At 41.3% G+C, this 25,088-nt stretch overlaps 1 protein-coding gene across 13 annotated transcripts in view; it reads left to right on the forward strand.

Moving 5' to 3' along the window:
• LOC135106945 (dihydropyrimidinase-like) overlaps positions 1-25,088 on the forward strand; it is a 64,175-nt gene that overhangs the window by 4,536 nt on the left and 34,551 nt on the right. For 6 of the 13 annotated variants that reach the window (XM_064016405.1, XM_064016402.1, XM_064016403.1 and 3 more), the window contains 4 exons: positions 1-18; positions 3,829-3,915; positions 5,679-5,798; positions 16,105-16,191. The exon at positions 1-18 is cut by the window's left edge and continues 196 nt beyond it. In XM_064016405.1, the coding sequence (XP_063872475.1) occupies positions 1-18; positions 3,829-3,915; positions 5,679-5,798; positions 16,105-16,191 (312 nt within the window). Of the gene's footprint in view, positions 19-536; positions 596-2,020; positions 2,183-3,828; positions 3,916-5,678; positions 5,799-10,309; positions 10,334-16,104; positions 16,192-25,088 lie in introns of those variants that run through there. The other 7 variants (XM_064016410.1, XM_064016409.1, XM_064016413.1 and 4 more) reach the window with 6 other exon arrangements.

A 25,088-nucleotide genomic window follows, 5' to 3' on the forward strand; every position in this document is an offset into this window, starting at 1 on the left:
ACAACTCCTACACCCAAGGTAAGGAAAGGCTGAGGAACGGCGCTCTTATATTAGACTGCGTGTATGAATGAACAGAGAACAGGTCTCCACCACAGGATTTCTGCCTGAGTAAGTAGCGTCCCGGACATCGCTCTAACTCCTCGCACACCACAAGATGAGGTCGAATCATCATAGGAACACATAAGTAACACATCGTACACTTGTTCATGTACATATAGTACGGTGTTTTTATATTGCATGGTGTTTACTTGGTAAGGAAACGTAGCTGTGTTATATTGTAAACAGAAACGGAAAGAAAGTAAAAGAAACGAACGCATCTGAAAACCTATTAAACTATTTTCTTCTCTTTAATGTTAATGAGCAGTACTACTCAGATTAACTTTGCTATTTTTTTATTTAATGAAGAAAATTAATGCCTTGCTCATATCCTCAACATACTCGTATACCACAGAATTAAATGATAAAAAATAGATAAAGTAGCAACCGTGCACCACTGCCTTGGGTGTGTGGCGGTGGCCCGCCTGCCTGGCAAAGGTTTTCCTGAGCGTCGTGAAGGTATTCGCTCCCTTCGTCAGATACCTACTTTATATAACAGGTGAGTCACGTGCTGTGGGGAGATAAAATACAGCGAGACGCACTTGGAGATGGTGTTTAGTGTCGTGGTGGTGCATAATGATGAATGAAGGTGATGCACGTGGGAATGAAATAAGTTATTGTGTCAGCAAAGTAAGAAACCAGCGCGGGACGGGAGTGCCAAGGTGAGCCTTAGTATACCGACACACTCAGTCCTACTCCCACACCACTCACGATCACCAAGACTTGGTGGCCTTCTGGATGTTTCACTTCGACACTTAAAAGAAAGAAAGAATAAGAAAAAACAAGTATATATATATATATATATATATATATATATATATATATATATATATATATATATATATATATATATATATATATATATATATATATATATATATATATATATATATATATATACACACACACACACACACAAATACACGGAGAGAGAGAGAGAGAGAGAGAGAGAGAGAGAGAGAGAGAGAGAGAGAGAGAGAGAGAGAGAGAGAGAGAGAGAATATGTCATGCATTACTGGAAACAGCAGTTACTTCCTTAGTCTTTGGTTTATGAAGAATAGTTCCTCGTGAGTGAACTGTGCAGGCTGTCCCGCGGTTTGTAGCTTGTCATGCGCCACCAGTCCAGGCTCACGTGTTCTCGATTCTGCTTGGTGTCGATCAGGGTGACAGTCAAGGAAGATGTTGGGCAGTGGGTGGACTCTGTGTGGCGAGGGGAACACACCATGCTGGCGGGGAGTGGTGAGGACTCAGGAAAGGCTTACGTTGTCTGTTTGATAGATGACTTTAACTTGGTTTAAGTCATGCCATAAATGAAATCTAAAAATTGCTGATCCGATTGTTTGTCTTAGGAAAAAAAAAATATATTTGATTAGGTAAAATCCACTGATTGTCATGTTACGAAAAAAAAAAAAAAATAGCTTTGTTTCCCCGGCGGTAGTCGCGGCCGACGTGCTATCGATCGGGCGACGCCCTCACTTCACCATGACAAACACTGCCGCCCCTGTTGTTGTTGTTTGACATAATTATAATACGGAAGATTAGGGAAGGATTCGATATGTTTTGCTTCTAAATACATCATTTAAATATGTTAAATTTTATTAACTTTGCGCAGAAATATGAAAAGCGTTGTTTCATGCAGCATTATGATTTTATCGCATTATGAACAAGTATACATCCCTGTATTAGACACATGCTACTTACAATGCAAAGATGCTCCATAACAATAGAGTTGCAATATTGTTATAGAGCGCAGACTCTGTTGCCATGTTTCTCCTGGCGATATTGTAAGAACTGGCACAATTTATCCAACATGCCTTTCATGTATCTTATTCTAACAGCACGTCTTCAAGATGGATTTACGTATATTTGTATTTTAACGAAGACGTGTGCATTCATGTGTATACAGTAATTTATGAGATAGATATTGGTTTGAGTTGCCATGTCGGTACTTCGGAGGCGGAAGGCGAATGCGATAGCTGTAGCAGTGGCACCTTTGAGGCCGAATCGTTGTCAAGCGGGTCACATCACGCTCACCTTTCCAGCCCGTCACAGCGCTCTCACCCTCACACTTCAGCCCCGAGGGCAAGTGAGCTTCATGAGTACATTCACACAGGTTCCTAGCCATCGAGAGACAGACTAGACTCAAAGAACACTGGGGAAGGGAAGGAAATAACTAACGAATGTGAGTGGGAATGTCTGAATGGGGCAGATCTGTGTGTGTGCGTGAGTGGTGTGTGTAAGTGGCAATGGTTTGTGGTGACTGTTTGCCGTAGTCTAGCTAAGGGACAGATAAGGTCGTATCTCCATGACACCCTTTCCGAAAATTTGACCTGATGCAGTGATGATTATCAGTAACTACACTGTGAAAAAGAACACAATTAACATTCAGTGCATTTTTTTCTTCCTTGTCTTTGGTATAATTACCTTTTTGAGTGGTAGGGGAAAGTTGGAGGGGACATGGGTGGTCGTATCTGTGTGGTGGGGGGAGGGATACATACTTGTGGTAGGGAAAGGGGCCTTTGTTTGTGGTTAGAGGAGGGGAGGAGCCTCTAATTGGTGATGGGAATAGGTGCTGTGTGTGCTAGGAGAAATATTCCTGTGATAGGTGAATAGGCTGGAATATTTACGTGTAATAAGTGAATAGGGAGGAATGTTTCTGTGATAAGTGAAGAGGGAAGAATATTTTTATACAAAAGGTAAAGAAGGATGAATATTTTAATGTGACAGAGAAATAGAGAGGAAGATTTTTGTGTGATAGCTGAAGGAGAAGGAATATTTGCATCTGTTGGGTGGAGATAGAAAACTATTTTTTGTAATAGCTGAAGAGAGAGGAATATTTCTGTGATAGGAAATAGGAAATACTGTGTACCATGTCAGGGAAACTGTAGCAGGGAGAGGGGGGATCTTATTGTGATGGGGAGTTGGGGGGGAGGAAGCCTTCAGTGTGATAGGGAGACAAGATCCATAGGGAGACGCGCTCATGTGTCTATAAAGAGGGAAGGGGAAGGGGATGAGCTTGATGTAAATGTAACTTTGGGATAATGTGTATGATTGTTGGGTATTGATTATTTGGTCTTACTAGAGGTACTGGTGTGGCTATGGCGTGTGTCGATAGTGGAGGGACTGTGAGCTGTGGTTTTTAGTAGTGGTGTGGTTGATTTTGTTAGTGGTAGTGTGGCTCTTAGAGATGGTGTGACTGAGTGGTGGTGTGGTTGGTTTTGTTAGTGATGGTGTGGCTAACTCTGTTGGTGGTATGACTGAGTCCTTTAGTTGTGATGTGGCTCTTAATGGTGGCATGACTGACTGTTAGTGGTATGACTGACTCCCGTAGTGGTGGTATGGCTCTTAATGGTGGTATGACTGGCTCTCTTAGTGGTGGAGTGACTCAGTAATTCAAGTCACTTCTCCGTTATCACAACACAACGCAATCACGTATCCAAAGAGAAAACGCCCACAGGGAAACAAGTATATATATATATATATATATATATATATATATATATATATATATATATATATATATATATATATATATATATATATATATATATATATATATATATATATATATATATATATATATATATATATATATATATATATATATATATATATATATATATATACATATATATATATAATACATGACATTTCTCCTCAAGATCAATTTATTTTCAATACGTTATCCTACAGAAGATTATTTATCCTTTTTATTCTCCTCCCTCCCCACAGGACAGTGAGACCAAGGAGGCTGAGCACAAGAGTGAAGGAGCTCCTAACGGACAATACTTGGACCCATCGAGCAGTAAAGAGTTTCAGGTGCGTGCTGTCCACCCTTCCCTCCGCTCCACCCCACTAATTACAACGGGGTTTTATAGTGGGATGTTTTCACTCAGTTCCGCTTTTAATTCCTGTTGTTGTTGTTGTTTTTTTTTTCCTTTGTTCCCAGTTTGGTGTTGCTGTGGGAAATTATTTCGGAGAATATTTTAGTCAGTTTTGATTGATGTATTTATTCGTCCTGTGTTTATTCCTAACGGTGGTGTGTTGTTGTGTGGTGTTTGTATTTGAGAGAGAGAGAGAGAGAGAGAGAGAGAGAGAGAGAGAGAGAGAGAGAGAGAGAGAGAGAGAGAGAGAGAGAGAGAGAGAGAGAGAGAGAGAGAAGCAGTTTGTTTTCTTTTTATGCAGGAAAGAGGTTGGGCTAGGACACACAACGGAAAGAAGATAACACAAAGAAAGAAAAAGAAAAGCTCTATCTTATCCCTCATTCCCCAAAAAGAGTTATTCAGTGAGTCCAAATTGGAGGTCAGTTTAATTTTTAGAAGTGTCTCGATACTCTTACAATGGATACGTAAGATAGTGAACAGAAAGTATTAATTAATCTGTGTTCGATACGGAACAGGAAATGATGGGCTGAAAATCTGGCCGACTCACACTAGGAGGCTGGAAGGAGCATGCAGTAAAAGACGATAAAACACGATGAGTCTTTTCTAGCCGGGGCTTTCTGAGACATAGAGATAACAAGCTCAGTAGGACGAACATCTCTTGGCATTAAATTAAGCACGCAGATAGCAGGGTTAGTATGTCAATCTGTATTGTGATAAGTAACCCGGTATAGAGTTTTTTTTTTATTCATTTTCTTTATAGCAACAATAGCGGTGAATCCTGGGCAGTAAGATACACTTGAAAATCCGTGAGTGGCTACATGAAAGAAACAAAGACAACAAAATAGTAAAATATAGTTACTTGGACTTACTATTATTTTTACCTAGAGTTTATCCTGCAGGAGGAAAATAGATCCAAGCTTCAGTAGTGAAAAAGATAGATGAGTGAGGATACTGGCTAATTACTTCATGATCCAGATGCATGGATTATGGGTGAGAGTGAGTGGATTATAGCGGGAACCTTGGGGAGGGAAGAGAGCTGGCGTGAGAATAGTACAGTCTGATGTAGATACTGAGGTAAAGAGGGAGAAGTGTGGTGATTAATGCGTACAGTGAAGTGAATGTGTGATGAGAAGAAAAGATAGTTAATTGATAGTGTTTTGACTCCACTCTGTAAAACCTGACGTGTGTGTTATAAGAGATCCTTCATATAGTATATATGTAATTCAGTTTGAAAGTTTTCATGACTGGGAACTCATCACATGTGAAATAATTATTAAAATTATTTCATTCATACCACAATCACAACGTGTAGAAAATAAAACCATATGAAAAGTGTCTTCATTCGTACTACTTTATAGACTAACAAACACATACGAGTATATACAGATTATACAAGTATCATCTATTCTCTTCTTTTATCGTGCAAAATCATGCTTCTAACAGATGGTTTTGATTGACTGGTTTAAAAGTTAAGGCACCGCAACATCGTTGTCATATGGCGCAGCTACAAAAATGTTCAAAGCAACTCAAATGGTTAAAACTGATAATAATAACACTGTGGTAGGGTAGAAACAGTAAAAATGCAATATTGTGTGTGTGTGTGTGTGTGTGTGTGTGTGTGTGTGTGTGTGTGTGTGTGTGTGTGTGTGTGTGTGTGTATGTGCATTAATAACATTGTGCCATGTATGCTCACAACAGAGGGACATGGACGCCAGCAGCGATGAAGGAGTGGTGACCGAGGAGGTGGTAGTGCCTCAGCGGGTGGAGCGGCGTGCAGCTGAGCCTTGGGACGCCCAGTCTGTGGATTCCACCGATGGAGTGAGTACTGATGCCCTTCCCTTTGGTGGCCATTTTGACCTAGTTTCTCAAATATCACCTCGGGTTTTTCTCCTTTGCTCTGTTTTCTCAGCCAATTACACGCCAAGGCAGTATTTAGGACACTGCTGCAGCCACTGTTCTCCATGTCGGACGTAATCACTCTGGGGTCAAAATGAGGTAATCTTTGTGAAGGTCGCGACCTGACTGGAGCTGGTTTGTTAGTGATTTAATGAGATTACGCAACTAAATTATGGTTTAGGTAAAACTGCAAGTATCATATAATACCAGAGAGAGAGAGAGAGAGAGAGAGAGAGAGAGAGAGAGAGAGAGAGAGAGAGAGAGAGAGAGAGAGAGAGAGAGAGAGATTTTTCTAACAAACTTGCAGACTTATAGAAGAGCGAATGAAAGAGACGCCAAGATATCAAAGTGTGCTTCAAGACCTTCTCATGATGAATTGGAGAAAGACGAAAGCTGGCGTCCAATTTTACATATCTTTTTGCTCGAGCTTTTCAACATTTTTAAATTAGTTTCACATAATTATGATATAGTGTGTGTGTGTGTGTGTGTGTGTGTGTGTGTGTGTGTGTGGACAGGTGGATGGGTGGATGTGTGTATCGTGAATTGCTCTGTCGCCGAGAGAGAGAGAGAGAGAGAGAGAGAGAGAGAGAGAGAGAGAGAGAGAGAGAGAAAATTGCCACTCCCAGGGACGAGACGCTTCATTCTCTGGTGTGCCTGTCTCGTTTCTTGCCAGCTACTCCAAAGAAAACTCTCTCTCTCTCTCTCTCTCTCTCTCTCTCTGGTAAATAGTAAAACCGCAATATTAGCACATTGCAAATTGTTACCAGAAAAAAAAACAACAACAACTGTACTGTAAGCAAGACTAGACAGACGTGTGTGTGTGTGTGTGTGTGTGTGTGTGTAAATGCAATAAATGTGGAGCTTAACGTGTGAGTCACCACGGTTTCTTGGCTTTGCAACCCTGCACATTTTCCCTCAGTTTAGGACCGTATTCAGAAATGCTTACCTCTCTCAACACGGCTATTTTCAAAATCCACAGAGATGATCAGCTGAATTCTCGAGAGTGTTTCTCCTGTTACTAATGTAGAAATCTTGTTAATCTGTCACTAGCACCATAAAAACATCCTTGAAACTCGTGTCATATCAACTATTGCCTCTTGAAAATAGTGGAGGTGTTTCAGAAATGTTTCAGAATATCGTCATTAGTCCCATCGAATGCATTTCAAAGTTAGAAATCACCAGGGAACGTAGTTTACACGCATACCTGTACTCGTTGTGGTTCCGGCTCAATGAGAAAGACGTAGGTGTGAGGGTGAGGGTGTGTGCTTATTAAGTCGCCGTCATGTTGTTCCTCCTGGACGCGAAGCTCAGGGTTGTTTCATGGCCCGTTGACTCCCCTAACAGTCGGCGGGAAGAGAGGAAGAGGGAATGTCTTATCTTAAATTTCCCTCGTGTTGTTTATAGCGTCTCCTCTTCTTGTGTTGCTGTTATTGTTGTTGTTGTTGTTGTTGTTGTTGTTGTTTATAATTTTTCTTTCTTTCTTTCTTTCTTTCTTTCTTTCTTTCTTTCTTTCTTCTTCTTCTTCTTCTTCTTCTTCTTCTTCTTCTTCTTCTTCTTCTTCTTCTTCATCGTTATTATATTGATTGTTTTCCTTTTGGTATTTACATCTCCTCCTCCTCCTCCTCCTCCTCCTCCTCCTCCTCTTCTTCATTTATATCATCATCATCAATCATCATCATCATCATCATCATCATCATCATCTTTCATTTTTCTCATGTTATTAAATTTTACAACACCTCATCCTCATCGTCGTCCTTTTCCTCTTCCTCCTCTTATTCTTCTTTATCACACTAACCACCGCCACCACCACCACCACCACCACCCCAATCATCATGTAGTAAATGTCTAGTAAAGTGGTAATAAGACCCTCAAATTACGATCGCTCTAAGTCGGACCACAGCCACAAAACAAGAAATGAATACGGTGACACTGAGCTCTCTAAAACACACGGCGAGACAGTTGCATTGGTTCACTCGAGTAAGATATGTGACAGTGATTTCCCGCTGCAGTGAAACAAGCTCAGTACTGAATCGAGGGAACGAATTATCTCGGGCGTCTTATCTCGTTAGCTTTAACATAGCCTTGTGGAAGTTACGCATTGTTTCAGGGTGTCTTATCTTTCAGGTTTTAAGTAGAGTCTTGTGGAAGTTATTCAGATTTTCAAGGAGTCTTATCTCGGTTCTCTTAATCCCTTTGACTGTAATTTGGTACGCGTTTCCTTTATTACTAATCACTCTGAGACATCTTTACTTGTTCTACAGCCACCTCCAGTCCTTAAACTGGCTAGAAATTACAAAATATATTCTCTTTAATCCTGTTTTTTTCTTGTAGGTGTTTATAGAGATCTCATGCTTTACTTCTGATGGTGTTAATTGTTTCGTATCGGAGTGAAAGGGTTAATTAAGGTAGTCAGTGGAAGTTATTCAGAGTTTCAAGGCGTCTTATCTCGCTACTTTAACAGAGTCTAGTGGAAGTTATTCAGACGAAACTGTGATGCGTGTATTGTCTTCCCCTCCATTGATTATTTATATTTTTAGGATCCTGAGCGTCCAGGGTTTGGGTCGATGGCTAGCGGCGTCAGGAAACGAGGTCAGGAAACGCAGCTTGTTTAGTGATCCCTTTCTGTAATGAGTAGACTCAGTATTTCTAATTTATTATGGATTAGAGAGTCTGTTTGTCGTCAGTTGGCAGCTTTGAACACTTTCCTTGAAGTTACAATGTATGTGAGTTCATGAAGGTTATTCTTGTGGTTGGCGTGAGGAGTAATATATATATATATATATATATATATATATATATATATATATATATATATATATATATATATATATATATATATATATATATATATATATATATATATATATATATATATATATATATATATTGGAGGGTTGTGTTCTTGTTGTTGTTGTTGTTGATGTGAATGGTGTAGAGGCACTAATACCCCATGACTCACTTGGAGCAGTATTATGAACAAGTGTGATGAAAGGCGTTCGTTCATAGAATAAGGGAAGGAAACCAACAGCCTGCGGTGGACCAAAATGAGCAGACAGGAGTTAGCAAGGAGCTGAGTGCTCGCGGAGTCCACCGGATGCTGGCAAATACTAAGGTTTGTTTCCGCTGTGGATGTCTTCGAAACTTCCGGTCAGTGGTGTGCAGGCATGCCATCGCCGCCACATCGTCGCTGCTGCCGCCGTCTTCTCCGTCACACTCTGCTCTCACCGTCACCACCACGTCGTCGCTGCTGCCGCCGTCTTCTCCGTCACACTTTGCTCTCACCGTCACCACCACGTCGTCGCTGCTGCCGCCGTCTTCTTTGTCACATTTTTTGTTTCGTCGATTATAATTGTTGCTGGTCAGTTTTCAGTGCTGATGTAATAGTCTGAGTCCGTGACTGTACACCAGTATTGGTATGTGTTCGTGTTAGATGCGGGTGACGTGACGTGCAATAGAGAACGTTTATCAAGCAGCAAGGGAACTGGTAATTATCTGGTGGAGTATCTCTCTCTCTCTCTCTCTCTCTCTCTCTCTCTCTCTCTCTCTCTCTCTCTCTCTCTCTAATACTGATTCTTTAGTTAGGAAAATTACTAGCATCCACCACCGTTCCTCGTTACGTTTTCACAACTGGAGGTAGAGGATGGAGGGCGGGGCGGGGCTGGGCGGCTTGATGGAGAGAGAATGTCGTGGCCACCGTGTCTTCGGATAAGGATGGACTGCACAAGATGGGGAGGCACTGTGGCTGTTAATAAATCGATGGAGAAAACTTAATATTATCAGTAATGGTGACGTAGAACAGGGTATACCCTCTCGTTGTTTTATAACGTGGGTATTCAGTTAAGAATGGTATGATAATGTTATATAGGCGTTAATATGATCAAAATAGTGTCGGGTCGGCTTTTAGTGATGATAATGGTGAGGATGATGCGTGTACTCCGTTATCAGGTGTTGATTGCTGTGCGTATATGCAAAAGCAGATAAAGTCATAGAGTGAGCAGACTAAGTAGTGACGCGGTCAGCTCAGAGGGTTAGATGGAAGTGTAATATTCCAGATAAGAGTTGCCGGTTACATCAAAAACTGGCAACTGACAGGCACAGTTCCTCGGGATGGGTAGCGGCGGTGCCAAATATATGTAGTACACTTTTCATACATCATAGTGGACCAACGTATTGTTGTTTGCGAGGTGAAACGATCATTGACAGTGTGTTATGAGCTCACTATAGAAGTATCAGGTAAAGACTCATTGGTGCATCCTGGAAACTCTTAAGTACCGACTCAGGAGTGGCAGAGCCTGTGGCCCGCAACCGAACGGGGTGTCTCGGGCGGCATGTGGCACCGGCGCACACAGGTTACTGGTGAGGGGGGGTATTAAAGGCTAGAAGGCCAGTCACCACCAATCCTTCCTCTGGTTCTGACATAGCTCTCCGCTCTGCCCGCCACCGTCACTATGGCCACTGTAAGTATGCGGTTTACTTAGCAATGTAATGATCACTGTTGAGGTAGCTCCGGCAACGCGTGTTGTTACCTTTCCTTGTCTCATCCGAGGGAAAAAATAACATGTAGTCACCTGTATACTCGTACATTACAAATTCAGGCATCAACATAAATCCATCAAATATCACGTGTTTTATAGTTTAACGCATGCACTGTATGTGACATGAGTGCACTGAAGTGTGAGTAAGCAGGTTGTTGCAAACTTGTGAAGTTGAAAGGCAAACGAAGTCAAGTCAGGTATAAGTGTGTGAGAAAGAAAGTATAACAACATAATAACACATGTAGCAACAACTATGTGGTGTGTGATTATCCTAGCCAGCGTACATACATAAGCTTGTAACAGGATGAAGATTGCTGCTATATTCTGTGAGACAATCCAACATTGCACGACCTTTAGGAGGCAGTGTGGCTGTAGGCTTCGGTGCTACTGTTGTCAACACCTTTTCGTCCAGCCACGTCACCGCTCCTGCTCGCTTAGTTTAGGGCAAACCTGTACCATGCTATGCCTCGCTCTGTGGAATTCACGGAGGAAAAATTCGGCGTACGGTGTGATTGATAGAAAACAAGACAATAACTCTTAGCTGAAATAAAGTTCATAGAGTGCAAGAGTGTTGGAGTGGTGGTAGCCAAGGACAATGCGTGGTCACGGTGGGGCTGCGATGGGGAGGAAGTGCACTATAGTAAGCTAGGGTGAGGAAGGGACCGTGGCCTTCTGTTCTTCCCGAGCCTGTTCTCCGTGCTGGGATGGACATAGTGCGTTGCTGTCTCATTCTCATGTATAACGAAGGGACTTGATTTGTTATACTTGTGTGGATGTGATAGTAGTAGTAGTAGTAGTAGTAGTAGTAGCAGTAGTTGTTGTTCGTTGCTGCCTCATTTTCATACATGACGAAGGGACATGACTATTAGTGATTCGTATGTGGATGCCACAGTAGTAGTAGTAGTTGTTGTTGTTGTTGTTGTTGTTGTAATAGAAGCGGTAGTAGTAGTAGTAGTAGTAGCAGTAGTAACAAAGTTGTAATAGTAGTACTGTAACGATGACATCACTCTAACGCACCACCACCACCACCACCCCTTCCACTCCACTAGAACCCATAATACTGTTGACGGGCTGACCGGCTTGACTGGTGAGCTGGGGTGGGTGTGGTGGCTCCTTGTCAGTAGACGTGGCTCCCCGCCCACCCTGTTGTTGGCTGTGTGGTAGACGCCTGCGGTGTGTTTATTTTCTCTCATATTCAAGGCGAAGGTTCAAGGCGATAGAAGAGGAGGAGGAGGAGGATGATGGTGATTAGATGCCGAAGATGACCCTTGTAGCACATGGTGTGAAAATTAGTTTCTTTTGATACAACAGTGTGTAATTAACTATAATTGGCTTAACAGACTGCCACCGCCCTTACAGTCGTGGAAGTTGTCACCAGTGTTGTTTTGAGGGTCAGCTCTCTAACGTTCTTCTTACGAAGAACGTTAGAGGTTTTCGCTATCACGTTCGGTTCTCTTATGAAGAATAAATAATTTCAATTAATAACTTTTAAACCGTAGTGACTGAATATACCACGTCTTCTTTCTTCGTTGCTTCTTTAGTCGCGGAATGTTAAGGAAGGTGTACAAATTTCTTTAGGTTTTCGCTATCTCTTCATTTCCGTCATGGTAAATAAATAAATTTAGTAACTTTAGACCATAGTGACTAAATATACCACGTTCTTTCCTACGTTGCTTCTTCAGTTGCGGAGTATCGCCACCCTTATGCACAGTATCCGCGATGGCTAATGGTACTCAGTAACAGGGATGCGGAAGGGAGTGTCATGTGTCCAGTGAATGTCCATCACTTAGAACTTCCTCTCATCATTGTTGGTTGGGATACTGCGAGGCTACTGACTTCCTTCTGATTCTAAAGTACTCCAAAAATAAAATAGATCACTTAGCTGTAAATGCAGTTTTATGTTGACTCGTTGTTGGTGCTGAATCTGGAAGAATTGACTGCCTTACGAACTCCAAAAGTAAACATCGTATCGCTCACTTGTAAAGGCAGTTTTATGTTGGCCCTAACAGTTTACGTGTATAAGATCATCGCACCTATCTTCTAGTGTTTGTGTGCACCATACAGTGAGTGTTAGCAGATGATCACGTGTAGTCTGATGAGTTTAATAGACGAATATCAATACCTCTTAATGGGAGTTGTGTTCTCCCCACCAAATGGCGAGTAATGTTATGCATATCTTATGTATGTACATATGTATGTATGTATGTATGTGCTCGTTTATATGTATTTATATATGTGTGTGGATGAACAGATGTACGTATGCATTTATGTATGTATGTATATATGTATGTAGTAAGTATGTATGTATGTATACACTACATATAAGGGATTTTTTTTTTTGGGGGGGAGGAGGGAATGACGATCTCTCTCTCTCTCTCTCTCTCTCTCTCTCTCTCTCTCTCTCTCTCTCTCTCTCTCTCTCTCTCTCTCTCGTCTACCGCTGTGCCATTATAGTGTAGCAGTCACCACCCCAATACAGGAAGATGGCCTTGGTGTATGGCAGTGCAAGTGTAAACAACAGAGACAAATAGAAGTGAAAATAAGAACAAGAAAAGTAGTCCTCTTGCTTTTACTCCTGACTTATCTGCCAATGTTTGGATGGCATGTCCCTAGACCGTATATAAGGCAGCTACTGATACTAGCAAGGAGGATTATAGGACAGTATACGCTAGCTTGGCTTGTGTATCCTCTCGTGCTTCTTGGTATAGGGACGATGACAGTCTGGAAGGAAACGGTCAAGGAAAGATAGTTCAGAGAGAGAAAATAGACTAATTGTGACTGGTTGCTGTCGCATAATTTCCTGAATAATAAACAGTCTGACCATTTACGTATTTTGCTAAAATCTGTTTGTCTCTTCGTTATTATTTATTCTTTGTTCAGAAATCAGTAATTCTGAGCCGATCCGCTGTCACTTGGTATTCAGTAACTTCCACCGAGGCATTTAGTATTCTTAGATCATTTGTTATAGGCAAGAAATGTGAGAAAGAGAGAGAGACCACCACATGTAAGCCAGATGATTTCTTGCAGCTTCCCTTACGCTTTTTAGTATTACATTTCTGGTGTAAATGGTGCTTGGTGTGAACGAGAGGAGACATTCATAACACACACACACATACACACACACACACACACACACACACACACACACACACACACACACACACACACACACACACACACACACACACACACACACTTTTCCCAATAGAGCGATAGATCAGTGGAGTGCACTGGCGTAGGAAATGACGTGCGCAAACAGTGCTTTACATAAATTTGAAGAAAATGTATGATAATTTTATATTAAAGGACAGGGCATTACGAGCTTGCTTGGCACGATCTGGTAAAAGCGTAAATAGGCAAACACACACTCACACACACACACACACAAACACCTTTACCATCACCATCAGGAGTACGAGCGGGGTCAGGCTGCGTGGCTGTGGTGATGATAGCGTGCTGCGGCAGGAGGCGGGAGGAGGAAGAGGAGAGTGGGAAGAAAATGACGAGGTTATATAGCTCCTTGGCACGCGACCTTTAATCCGGCACAGAATATTGAGTTAAGGTCACACTTCTTTGTCTTTCCATGATGCTGGGTCACTGTGGTAGTGGTGATGGTGGTTATGGATTCTACTCCTTATACTTAGTACTTTCGATCACAAGAGAAACTGTATACTAGTGGGAACATGTATGCTACATATGTACTATGGTAGTCTACCTAAGGTTACTTTGTGTTAGCGTATGGTGGAAACGTCGTAAGTTTAATTTTCTGTTGTTTATGAGGTGTGTTTAAACATCAGTCATAAATGATTGACGAAAATCGTAGTCGTTTCATTAGATTTACTCGTCAGCGTTCGGAAAGCTATTATTGCTCGTAGGGAATGAAGGAATATTTTGTCCACCTCATCTCAGTAAACATCTGAAAGCATTAAGATGGAGTAGCTCGCTGACTCAGCCATGTTAGAATATTTTTTGCCCTTGTGACTAATACTAATGACAAAACCACTCGGGGACTTCATATTTCTTGTCAGGGCTACAGTGGACAAGTACTGCATCCTACATCAGGGTCAACCACTTAAACGTACTCTTATTCATATTTTATGGCAACTTGAATTATGTGGAGGATTAGGTGGCGTACCTTGCACTTAAATTTAGAAATTGCTAAACTTAACGCCAGTCAAGAACAAGCTTTAGTATATAGTAAATCTTAATCCAATCCAATGTCATTCAGCGTCCACCTTGCTCAGTGCGGTGCGGTGCTGACGCTGGTAACTTAAGTCCTGCCTTACCAATGTGCAACATGCGAATTCAATGTGTAATGTAATGTGGAAGTGTTTGGTGGACTGAACATGTCATGGAGATATACCTTTTCCATATTTATAAACACTAGACAAGACAGGACAGGAATTAGTCTAACTAGAACACACCAACATCTCTACGTTAACTCTAGCACAAATTGAAGGGAACACCATTTTTGCTGGGGAAAAAATCTTTTCAGCGCTTACCTAAACTATAATTTCTTTTAATCTTGTTTTCATCATCATGAATATAAACTTTTACTTTGTGCCCTTTTTTCTTTAGTACTCTTGTGCTCAGAGGAAATGGGTTTCATGATCTGCCAACAAGTCACTCTGGGAACGAGGAATGGCGCCGCGAGTCATCAAGTGGATGTGGTCAGGAGTGTTACTATACTTAGGAATATAGTTCAGCTTGCAGTTGGTTTTTGCTTGCAGTCTGAAGTATGTGTGTCTAAATAAGTTTTTTTTTCTTGGATTTTTTTTTTTTGGGGGGAATGCTCCCGAAAACTTTACCAAGACATGGGTTCAAGCTTTAAAAAGACTTATTTAAGAAAGAGATGAGAATGAATTGGTTCTCAAATAGAAAGTTTGGTAAATGGAATGGACTGAGTAATCGAGTTGTTAGTGCTGAGTCATTAGGGAGTTCTAAAAGATCAAACAAATTTATGGATGGAGATGGTACGTGGAAATAGGTAGGTATGTTTTATACTGCCACGTGTTGACCTGATGGCTTCCTACAGCTTCCCTTATTTTCTTGTGTTATTGTATTAAGACAGGTGATATCATGTATTAGATATCATGTAATATATATATATATATATATATATATATATATATATATATATATATATATATATATATATATATATATATATATATATATATATATATATATATATATATAATTATTTATTTATATATAAATGGTAATGTTACAGGTAGTGACGATATTCAGATAATATTCGTTTTCAGTTATGAAAGCCACATTTTCAAGATACTTCAAATAGGCTTTGTGTCCCCAGATTCCTGCGACATGAATGCTTTCAAGTATGTTTCTTGGGTAAAACCTTGTAGGAAACTTGTGCAGCATCAGAAGTGTCACGTTGCTGTTCTCGGAGCCCCTTGCTACTCGTGCTAGTGGAAGGTGAATTGTGAAATTGTGGAAAACCATGTCTATAGAAAAAGTCTTTTGGAAGAGTCATCAGCAGACTCAAAGTTCAATAAGGTGATTTCTACCCTCCCTTCCCCCCACTCACTTTCTTATTTCTTTTGACACGTTATTTTAAGTACACACACTTAATCAGATCTTAATTCCTAGATATATAACCTTGCATGTTTCTAGAGGTACTTCTCATCTCACTTTTCGTATCTGGTGTTTTTTTTCACGCTGACCTACAGGCGCACGAGGCCGCGTGTAGCGTGGTGAGCACCGCCCTGAGCTCTGCCACCGACATCCTGCACGGGCGGGGCTCCGATGGTGTCAGGGTTCGTTGTCTGCACCCATACATTAGAAGTTGGCTATGTGTCTCTTACTGAATAGTCATAATCTCCTTTCCTCATTATAGTGGCAGCTACAGCGGCATGGTGCATTTTGGGATGTATTCTATAGTCCATTGATGCATGTTGGGATGAGCGACTGCTATACATAGTACGTATGTACATCCGCCAGCCTTATTTGACCAATCATTCCCTTGTAGGCATTATTACTACATGCAGACGATAGGTAGCTGCCTCGTGCATTACTCTTCCATTGTCCTTGGCCACATTCCTCTCCTGTAATATTTTATATGGTAGAATTAAGACGGTACTAGGAGATTTCGAGCAGATATCGCGGTAGCTGGAAAGTCCCCTGTCTTATTAATTATCACCTACACTTTGTTTACTTGCTATATAGTGTGTGTGTGTGTGTGTGAGGGGTAACCCACAATGCACAGAATTATTAATTATGATTACAATATGACTTGTATAAATAATAAGTTCGATAATATCAGAGGGGGAGAGAGAGAGAGAGAGAGAGAGAGAGAGAGAGAGAGAGAGAGAGAGAGAGAGAGAGAGAGAGAGAGAAATAGTAAGTTCGATAATATCAGAGAGAGAGAGAGAGAGAGAGAGAGAGAGAGAGAGAGAGAGAGAGAGAGAGAGAGAGAGAGAGAGAGAGAGAGAGAGTGAGTTATTGTTATTCTGCACATTATAGATGTAATGCTTTAGAAACTGGTAAATAAATATGTAGAGCACACACACACACACACACACACACACACACACACACACACACACACACACACACACCACCACCACCACCATCGCCACCACCACCACCATCGCCGCTGCTGCCGCCAAGTGATAAGCATGCCCATAACGTCTACTTTCGTAACAATGTTTATTAGTTCTCAGTAATATTATCCTCTTGGCGTTATCATAAACAGGTTAGAGAATTTTAAAAGAAGACACAAAGAGAACAACAGCATAAAGAAAGAATGTGTGGATAAGTTACCAACACTCGATTAGATAAAAAAAAAAAAAAAAAAAGATGAGTAAATGCATGGTAATATTACGTACAGCTTTTCTTCATGCTCACTCGCTAGATTTTTTTTTATATTTTTTATTTATTTTTCTTATCTATTCCATGTTTTCGTCCTATAGCCACAGTAGGCATTTTCACTCTGCAGTTCTTCCATTTCGAGTCTTTGTGACATTTTTTTTTTCTTTTCTTTTGGAGGTTTAGATAATCAGTCTCGTCCGTTGTATGCACAGGCACGATTTATTTATTTATTTATTTATTTATTTATTTTATTTATTTATTTTTATTTTTGTTTTTATTTATTTTTTTGAGTGACACCTTTGCAGAGGCTCATGTCGACCCGCACCCAGCCCCCTCCTGAAGTTCTACGCAATGGCTGTAGAAAATAGGGCTGATAGGAAGCATGTGGGTATTCTCCGGCCATTCAGCGATAGCATGAAAAAAATTACCAGTTTCCGAGATCACCACGTCCAATTGCTAGCCACTCTAAGAATCAACCCACTTCTTTTTATGTAAGGGTGTCTCTGGCTAAGGCCAACAAAACTGACAGAAAAAAACTCCACTGAAGGCTAAAGTCCGTAAACAAACAAACAAACAAAAACAGTAAAAAAAAAAATGCGAGTTGTATTGTGAAGTAATGATGGCGTATATAGGAAGTTTGTTGTTGCATCGCTGAATTTTTGTCTCGTGTCTTTAACGGAGATCTAGAATGATGAACTTTTGCTCAACTCTCCTTTTGTTGTGTTTTATGTCTTGAGGGATTTGAAAGAGATGCGAACTAGATAATGATTCATGCACCACACGTATATCCTAAACCTCTTGTCTTCTATTATTACTTTAAAGCTTCCGTGCTTGGTGATATATTTATTGATAAGAAAGGCAAGTTACAATGGAAGTTTTTTTTTTTTTTGCATAAGTATGTACTAAAATATTAACTACTACGTCAAACAGCAGTTTCGAGGCAGGAAGAAAAAAAAATTATTTGAAACCCTGAGCATTTCTACCACTTTTCTTTTTCTGGACTTTTGTCAACACGTGAGGAAATTTGTCATACGTGTATGGCAAACTGAAGTGCTCTCGAAGGATGGATGTGAACGTGCGTAGTTATTAAAGTGCGGCCACAAGATATGTTGTCCTGCCGATCTGAGAAGTTCCAAGAAGTAATGGTCTTAAAATATGAAGACACTCAATACACAAGGGACAAAAATATCGGACACGACACAGCAGCGGACCCGTCACATCGAGACGGTTCTGCTTCCCGACAATGCGCATGTTGCTAAGTGCTGGAAGAAAGTCCTCTTCGCCCTATCACGAGTCCACTTCCTTCTCGGACCGGAAGTGAGGTGCGCTGAGGATTGTTGTTGTGGTGGTGGTGGTGGTGGTGGTGGTACACTGTGGATGGACAACGGAAGAGTTGCCTCGGGGAAGGGGCGACACGAGAAGCTGTACAACAGTAAATCGCCAGCATTACACCCAGAATTGCTCTCAATTTCCTACACTGGACAGGCTACGGAACATTACCAGCACTTTTTTCTCGGTGTCATCGACCGAACCTCGTTTCCTCTGTTGAATCAATTACCGTACTTCTGTAAAAATAAAGAAAAATTATAATAACCGTAGACAATGCTCCTTCGTAGATGCTGGTGGCCATGTTGCTTATTGTTACGTACCCTTGTTGACCTGTGCAAGTCTTAATGCTTGCTATTCATCTCTCGCTCTTGGTACTGTTCCTTGAAGTAGCGTATCAAGTGTTTCAATGCCTTAATTTTAAGTGCAAAGGTTCGTTCTCGAAAGGTGCATCGGAAAAAATCCTTAAACCACACCCGATCTTATGATTATAACGATGCCATGATGGTGGTGTGATAAAACGGCTCCTCTTATCGTGTGTGTGTGTGTGTGTGTGTGTGTGTGTGTGTGTTTGAAGTTTAATCTCGCCTCCGGTTGTCGACAGAGAACGGCGTTGGCTCGTGCCTCCCAGGTATAGATTGACCTGCGTCAGTGGGCCTAGGTAGCAACAGGCATTGCGCCACCTTTGTGCGGCACACGGACACACCTTGATCAGAGTGTGTTTGTCTGCTGAATCTTAACTAGTCCAGATAAAGTGACTTGACATGATTACCAATAAGATGAAAAGCAGGCTAGACTATACATACTTCCATTCCTTCTCTTTAGTTCAGTGGTGCGGTTATATTGAATACATTAAAGATAATAAAGACTTTAAGATGCTGAGGAGCGAAATGATACAGTTTCATCGGGGTCTGGAATGAGTTACTTGACTGGAGTTGAGTAGTAGGTATTTTCAAACGCCTAAGGCTCGTTTCAGGACTATTTTCAAAGGCCACAGAGCTGATTGAGATTATTAGTCTGGTTTCCAAGGATGTATTTTTCTATGTATACAACTAACGGAGCAGAATCTTCAGGCCATCACCGAAATCACGAAAACAACCATGAAAAACTGAATAACTTCCATTGGAGCCTGGTAAAGAAAAGAGTTGAGGCAATGAATCGTTGAAGAATACGGTTCTGCGATGCGCATGTGGGTCGGGGGAATCAGACAGATGCGTGTTGTGTTGTTGGCGTGACAGTACATTAATTACTTGGGCTTCACCTGTCGTCCTGCTCTGGTGGTTGGCTGAGCGTAACCTCACTGCTGACGCCCACGAACAGGAACAACACTACCTCACACTGCTCAGGCATTGCAATAATGTATACGTGATTATTTAGATGATTTCGTTATTGTTGTACTTACGTAGTTACCTAGATTATGAGTTTAAAAACAGACAGATAAACACACACACACACACACACACACACACACACACACACACACACACACACACACACACACACACACAAAGAAGTAAAACCACATTATTGTGTGAATGATGGGCGAAAATTAGTGACATATTTCATAGCGCCAGTAGAGCAAATGTTGTAGCCAGCTGAAGGAGGAGTTGACATCCTCATATTTGCCTTCCAGGTAGTAAGTAAGGCTGTCAGACGGTGGTTGATAAGAACGAATCAGACTCCTCATTCATCACCATATCATCACCACAGTTGCCACATCCCTCCCGCCTCGGCATTTGCTCAGCAGCTATTGTTGAAGTTTGTGACGATGGTCTTGTGTGTGTGTGTGTGTGTGTGTGTGTGTGTGTGTGTGTGTGTGTGTGTGTGTGTGTGTGTGTTTTCCAGCCTTTGATCCCGTCACTTCATCCTCCTCATTTCTTACACTCAAAGCACTTCCTTTCCAATACACAAGGTGTAACACGAGTTTTTGCGGATTTTGTTAGAGGTGAAAGTACAGGTTAATCTAAGTAGAAAATGTTCTATGCACATACGAGTATGCATTTTCAGGCGTTGTGTAGCCATAGTGTGACATTCAAGTGTGACCTGGCAACAGATACCTGGCTGGGCGGATAACCAGTGCGGACACACTCCACATTTTTGTAAATGCAGTACAATCTGAACTAATTCATTATTTCGACGTGTGAGTGACTAGTAATCAGCTGATCCTGCTAGCTTCGCTCCTTTCCACTCCCCGCCCGGGCAAGCAATGCATGGTGCCACGTTGCCCATTATCTTATTTGTCGTTTATTACATCCATACTATCACTGTGTTTACAAAACTGTGGTGGGACCAGCGATGACGTATGGAGCAGAGGCATCACCTGTGAAGAAAATAAATGAGAAGAAATTGGAAGTAGCAGAAATGAAGATGTTGCATTGGATGTTTGGTGTGGCGGGGGAGGACAGAATCAACAACACAAGTATCAGAGGAACAGTGAAGATGGAAGAGATTTCGAAGAAGACACGGAAGGCAAGGCTTAGATGGTACGGGCACGTCGTGGATGTGGAAGTGCAAGAAAGTGATGAGAGGAAGGGCCTGGATATGAAAAAATGCAAGAAGACCCAAGATTAGGTGGAAAGATTGCATACAAGATGACATGAGAGAGAAGGGACTAAATACTAACATGGCAGGTGACAGGATATTGGAGGTGGCTCATCAAAAACCGCAACCTCGTATAGAGATGGGCTAAGAAGCTATCACGATGACTATCACTGTGTAATGTTTATCGGCAAATGATCTGTCCGTTGCTATCACTCGTTTCGTCATGGGATACTGTAAACCTCCAAAACTTGCAGAAATCATGACTGAATAATGCGCATTTTCACGAACGGACATCCAGATATATACATCTCCCATGGAAACCCGCCCGGCCCGGCCGTTGTATCTGTTGTCAGGCCATACTTGAATTTCATACCACGGCTAAGCAACGCCTCAAAGTGCATATGTGCATAGGATATTTTCGACTTAGATTAACCTGTACTTTCACCTATACTAATACCCGCAGAAACTCATGTTACATCCTGGATGAAAAAGAAAGAATGTCTTTCGCAGCGATATACTAGAAGAGACAACATAAGCTTACCTTCATCATTTCCATCATTGAGCTTTACATAGGTAGTACAAGTGTCTTGCGCAGAGTAGGCAAAGTAATAAATTGAGCCATAAAAGAATAAATGGATGTGGTGTAGGACTATAAAGATCCAGTAAATGTGTATTATGTTCAGAGATACTTACGAAATTAAAGTCCTTAAGCTCTTTGAGTCCTACTTACTAACAGTATGGCATAAGTTATTTTAATTTGGCCAATTATAGATTAGTAATTAACCAAACAAAAATTAAATTACTAGCACGAACAAAATAGTTTGAACCTAATTCTTTTTCGCTGTTAGTGGTGGCTTTTAAAATTGCGTATAATCTAAACTTGCTCCACAACATTTAATTAAACTTGTGGGGAAACCATGGCAGTGAAACAATGAACACTGCTAGCATCCTTGAGACCGGTGGACTGTACGCCAGACTGAACTAGGCGGGGCATGAAGGCGAACGCAGGTCTGCTTCTGTTACCTTCCTTCCTATCTTTTGTAAGCAGCTCGCTCCCTCCAGCTTCTCCCTACATTTATTTTTCATGTTTATTTATTTCTCTTTGCTAGAACCCTAGTCAAGTCTCAGTATTACCTTAAATGTCTTATTTTTACTACCTAAGTATTTTCTTTTTCGACATGCAAACGTTACTTTATTTATTCTTTTTCTTTTTAGTTTATTTGAGTTTATTCAGACTAGTGGTTCCGGTAAACAACAGGGGGTCTTGTCTTCAGACTTTGTTGCCCTTGGCCAGAGCTCTTCTTACGTAAAAGAAATACATTTTTGATAAACCAAGTAAAAATAAAGATCTAAGGAGAACCGAACAACAAAAACAAGTCTGTTAATATTGTAGATCATTTAGGGAAACGTAATCAGCAGACATCCCACCCTATCTTTCCAATTTTCGCATGACGTCACTAAGTGCATGGAGCCAGATCACTAGAAGAGTGACTCACCATCGCCCATCCTCCTCCCGACCTAGCACACTCTTTTCCCCGTCACATCATCCAAGGGGCCACGACCCTCCCGTCTCCGACCAGACAGACGCCACGCCTTCGCATCCAGCCGCCTCCCCCGCCAGCCAGCCAGCTATATCGATCCTTGCAACGTGGTCCACCGAGGGAATGAGAGAGAGAGAGAGAGAGAGAGAGAGAGAGAGAGAGAGAGAGAGAGAGAGAGAGAGAGAGAGAGAGATGGGGAAGGGGTACTGGCATGCAACACGTACACGTAATATGAAGGAAGTTAAGGAAACAAGTGAACTGAAGTACGTGCATCAGGCGAAAGAAATTAAGGTAAAAGAGAGAGAGAGAGAGAGAGAGAGAGAGAGAGAGCATGAAACACCACTCACTTAAGATAACAAAGGAGACAAAGAAAGCAAGAGAAGTTTAAACACATCATGGGAAAGAAATTGAGTTATGCTTACACTGACCATCACAAGGAAACCCAGAGGACTTGACCTGTTCCGCCTTAGGAAACACTCAATAATAGGTAGTGTGTCTTCTTCAGAGAGATTGCTGGAAGTGATGGTGTCAACTGGCTGTTACTCTGCATAGAATATCTATCATCAGTTTGTTATATTTGATCTTACTTTTAAAAAAATTGCGAAAAATATATATATGTTTTTTTTTTTAAGATAACCGTAATATAATTTAATATACAACATGAGTCTCCGGTAATTACTTAAGCCTATTAGTGCTAAAAGAAATACGACACGTATTATTTTATTTTGAGAAATCCTAAAGGGCTTACGTAATCATGAATATACTACACGCACTACAGAGTTTGGTCTGTCTCGATCATTCATTTACCCGTCAGTGGTGTCTTGAAATTATGCTCTAGTCTTGCACGAGGCCATTTCATGAAGCCTGAGTGGGAGCCACGGCAGTCAGAGAGCTTAGAGGACTCTAGCTTGTTTACATAGAGCTCGAAAGCCATACGGTTTGTCCACATGTCAATGGCCGTAGCCTTCCCATTTGTGTGTTGACTACTCAGAGGATGTTGTTATCACTCCAGTAGGACACGACAAGCATTTATCGTCTCTCTCTCTCTCTCTCTCTCTCTCTCTCTCTCTCTCTCTCTCTCTCTCTCTCTCTCTCTCTCTCTCTCTCTCTCTCTCTCTCTCTCTCTCTCCATATCAATCACCGAAATTACACAAACCCAAGATCTCGAAATTACTTGATCATTCTGCAAGGACGAGTTGTAATGGGATTCGTGGATAGAACATAAGAAAATAAGGGAAGCTGCAAGAAGCCTTCAGGCCCACACGTGACAGTCCCTGTATGAAACAAACCTTCTTATCTCTACCTATCACCCTCATCCATAAACTCGTCTAATCTTTTTTAGGTGACTTCTCCGCATTTTGTTGTTATGGATACTATTTTTCACTGCGTTATTGAGACGTAAAGAGGAGGATCTTATCTCCTGCTCTCGGTGGTGTGGGTGAGGATGTGGGTGCGGATGATACAGGTGAGCAGCGGCGCGCGCACAGGTGAGGCGCGAGGTGGCGAGGCGGCGGGCACCTTTAAAAACATTAGCTTGATCTGCCTCCCCCACCCGCGCCCTTTCGGACCCTCGCCTGGTACTGCAAGACCCCTCTGCGGTGTGTGCCTCGCCGTTCTCGTGATGATGGTGACGATGAATACTCTTACTTGTTCTTATTATGATTACTATTATTCTATTTTTATCTACAGTTTTCGAACTAATAACTGATGGTTCATTTTGTCAACATTTTTAACCGTTTCATTGCAATAACCAACACTTCACAACAATAAAGGCACAATCAATACAAGATTCTTACAAACACCTACAGGAAACAAAGGGATTAAAAGAACTTTCCAGTACATAGCTTATATAATGTTAGAGAAGATCGTAAGCACAGAAAGAAATGATCTCAAGTGTGGTTCTGCGATTAAGGCAAGGTGTGTCACATAGCATCCAGTGGGTCAACATTGAAATATGCATTAAGTATTCTATATTTATGTTATGTAATTTTTCTTTTTATAATTTCATGTTGTTTCCTCTTGTAAATGTCGTGTGATTCATGTGGAATAGTCCTTTCATTATTATTATTATTATTAGTAGTAGTAGTAGTGGTAGTAGTAGTAGTAGTAGTATTCGTCTCAACCCGATCACTGGCAAATAGGATCACCTTTTTATATCTTTACTAATTAGCGAATCGATCTCTTGGGCGCGTGGATGGTGACGGAGGATGAACAGAAATGGGTGGCGCTGGATGGATAGGTGATGGATGGTTATTTGTGTGTAATGGGGCTGGTGGAAATGAGAGGGGGTAATGTACAATGATGGGAAGTGATGGGTGTTGAAGGTGAGTGGCGAGTGATAGCTGGTGATGGGTGATAAGGAAGGGGGGAGGAATAGTGAAAAATTGTGCTTGGTGACGAGTAGAGATGATGGGGAATGCTGGGTGGTGATGTGG

Source organism: Scylla paramamosain, chromosome 14, assembly GCF_035594125.1.
Source record: "Scylla paramamosain isolate STU-SP2022 chromosome 14, ASM3559412v1, whole genome shotgun sequence".
In the NCBI taxonomy this organism is placed as follows: Eukaryota; Metazoa; Arthropoda; class Malacostraca; order Decapoda; family Portunidae; genus Scylla; species Scylla paramamosain.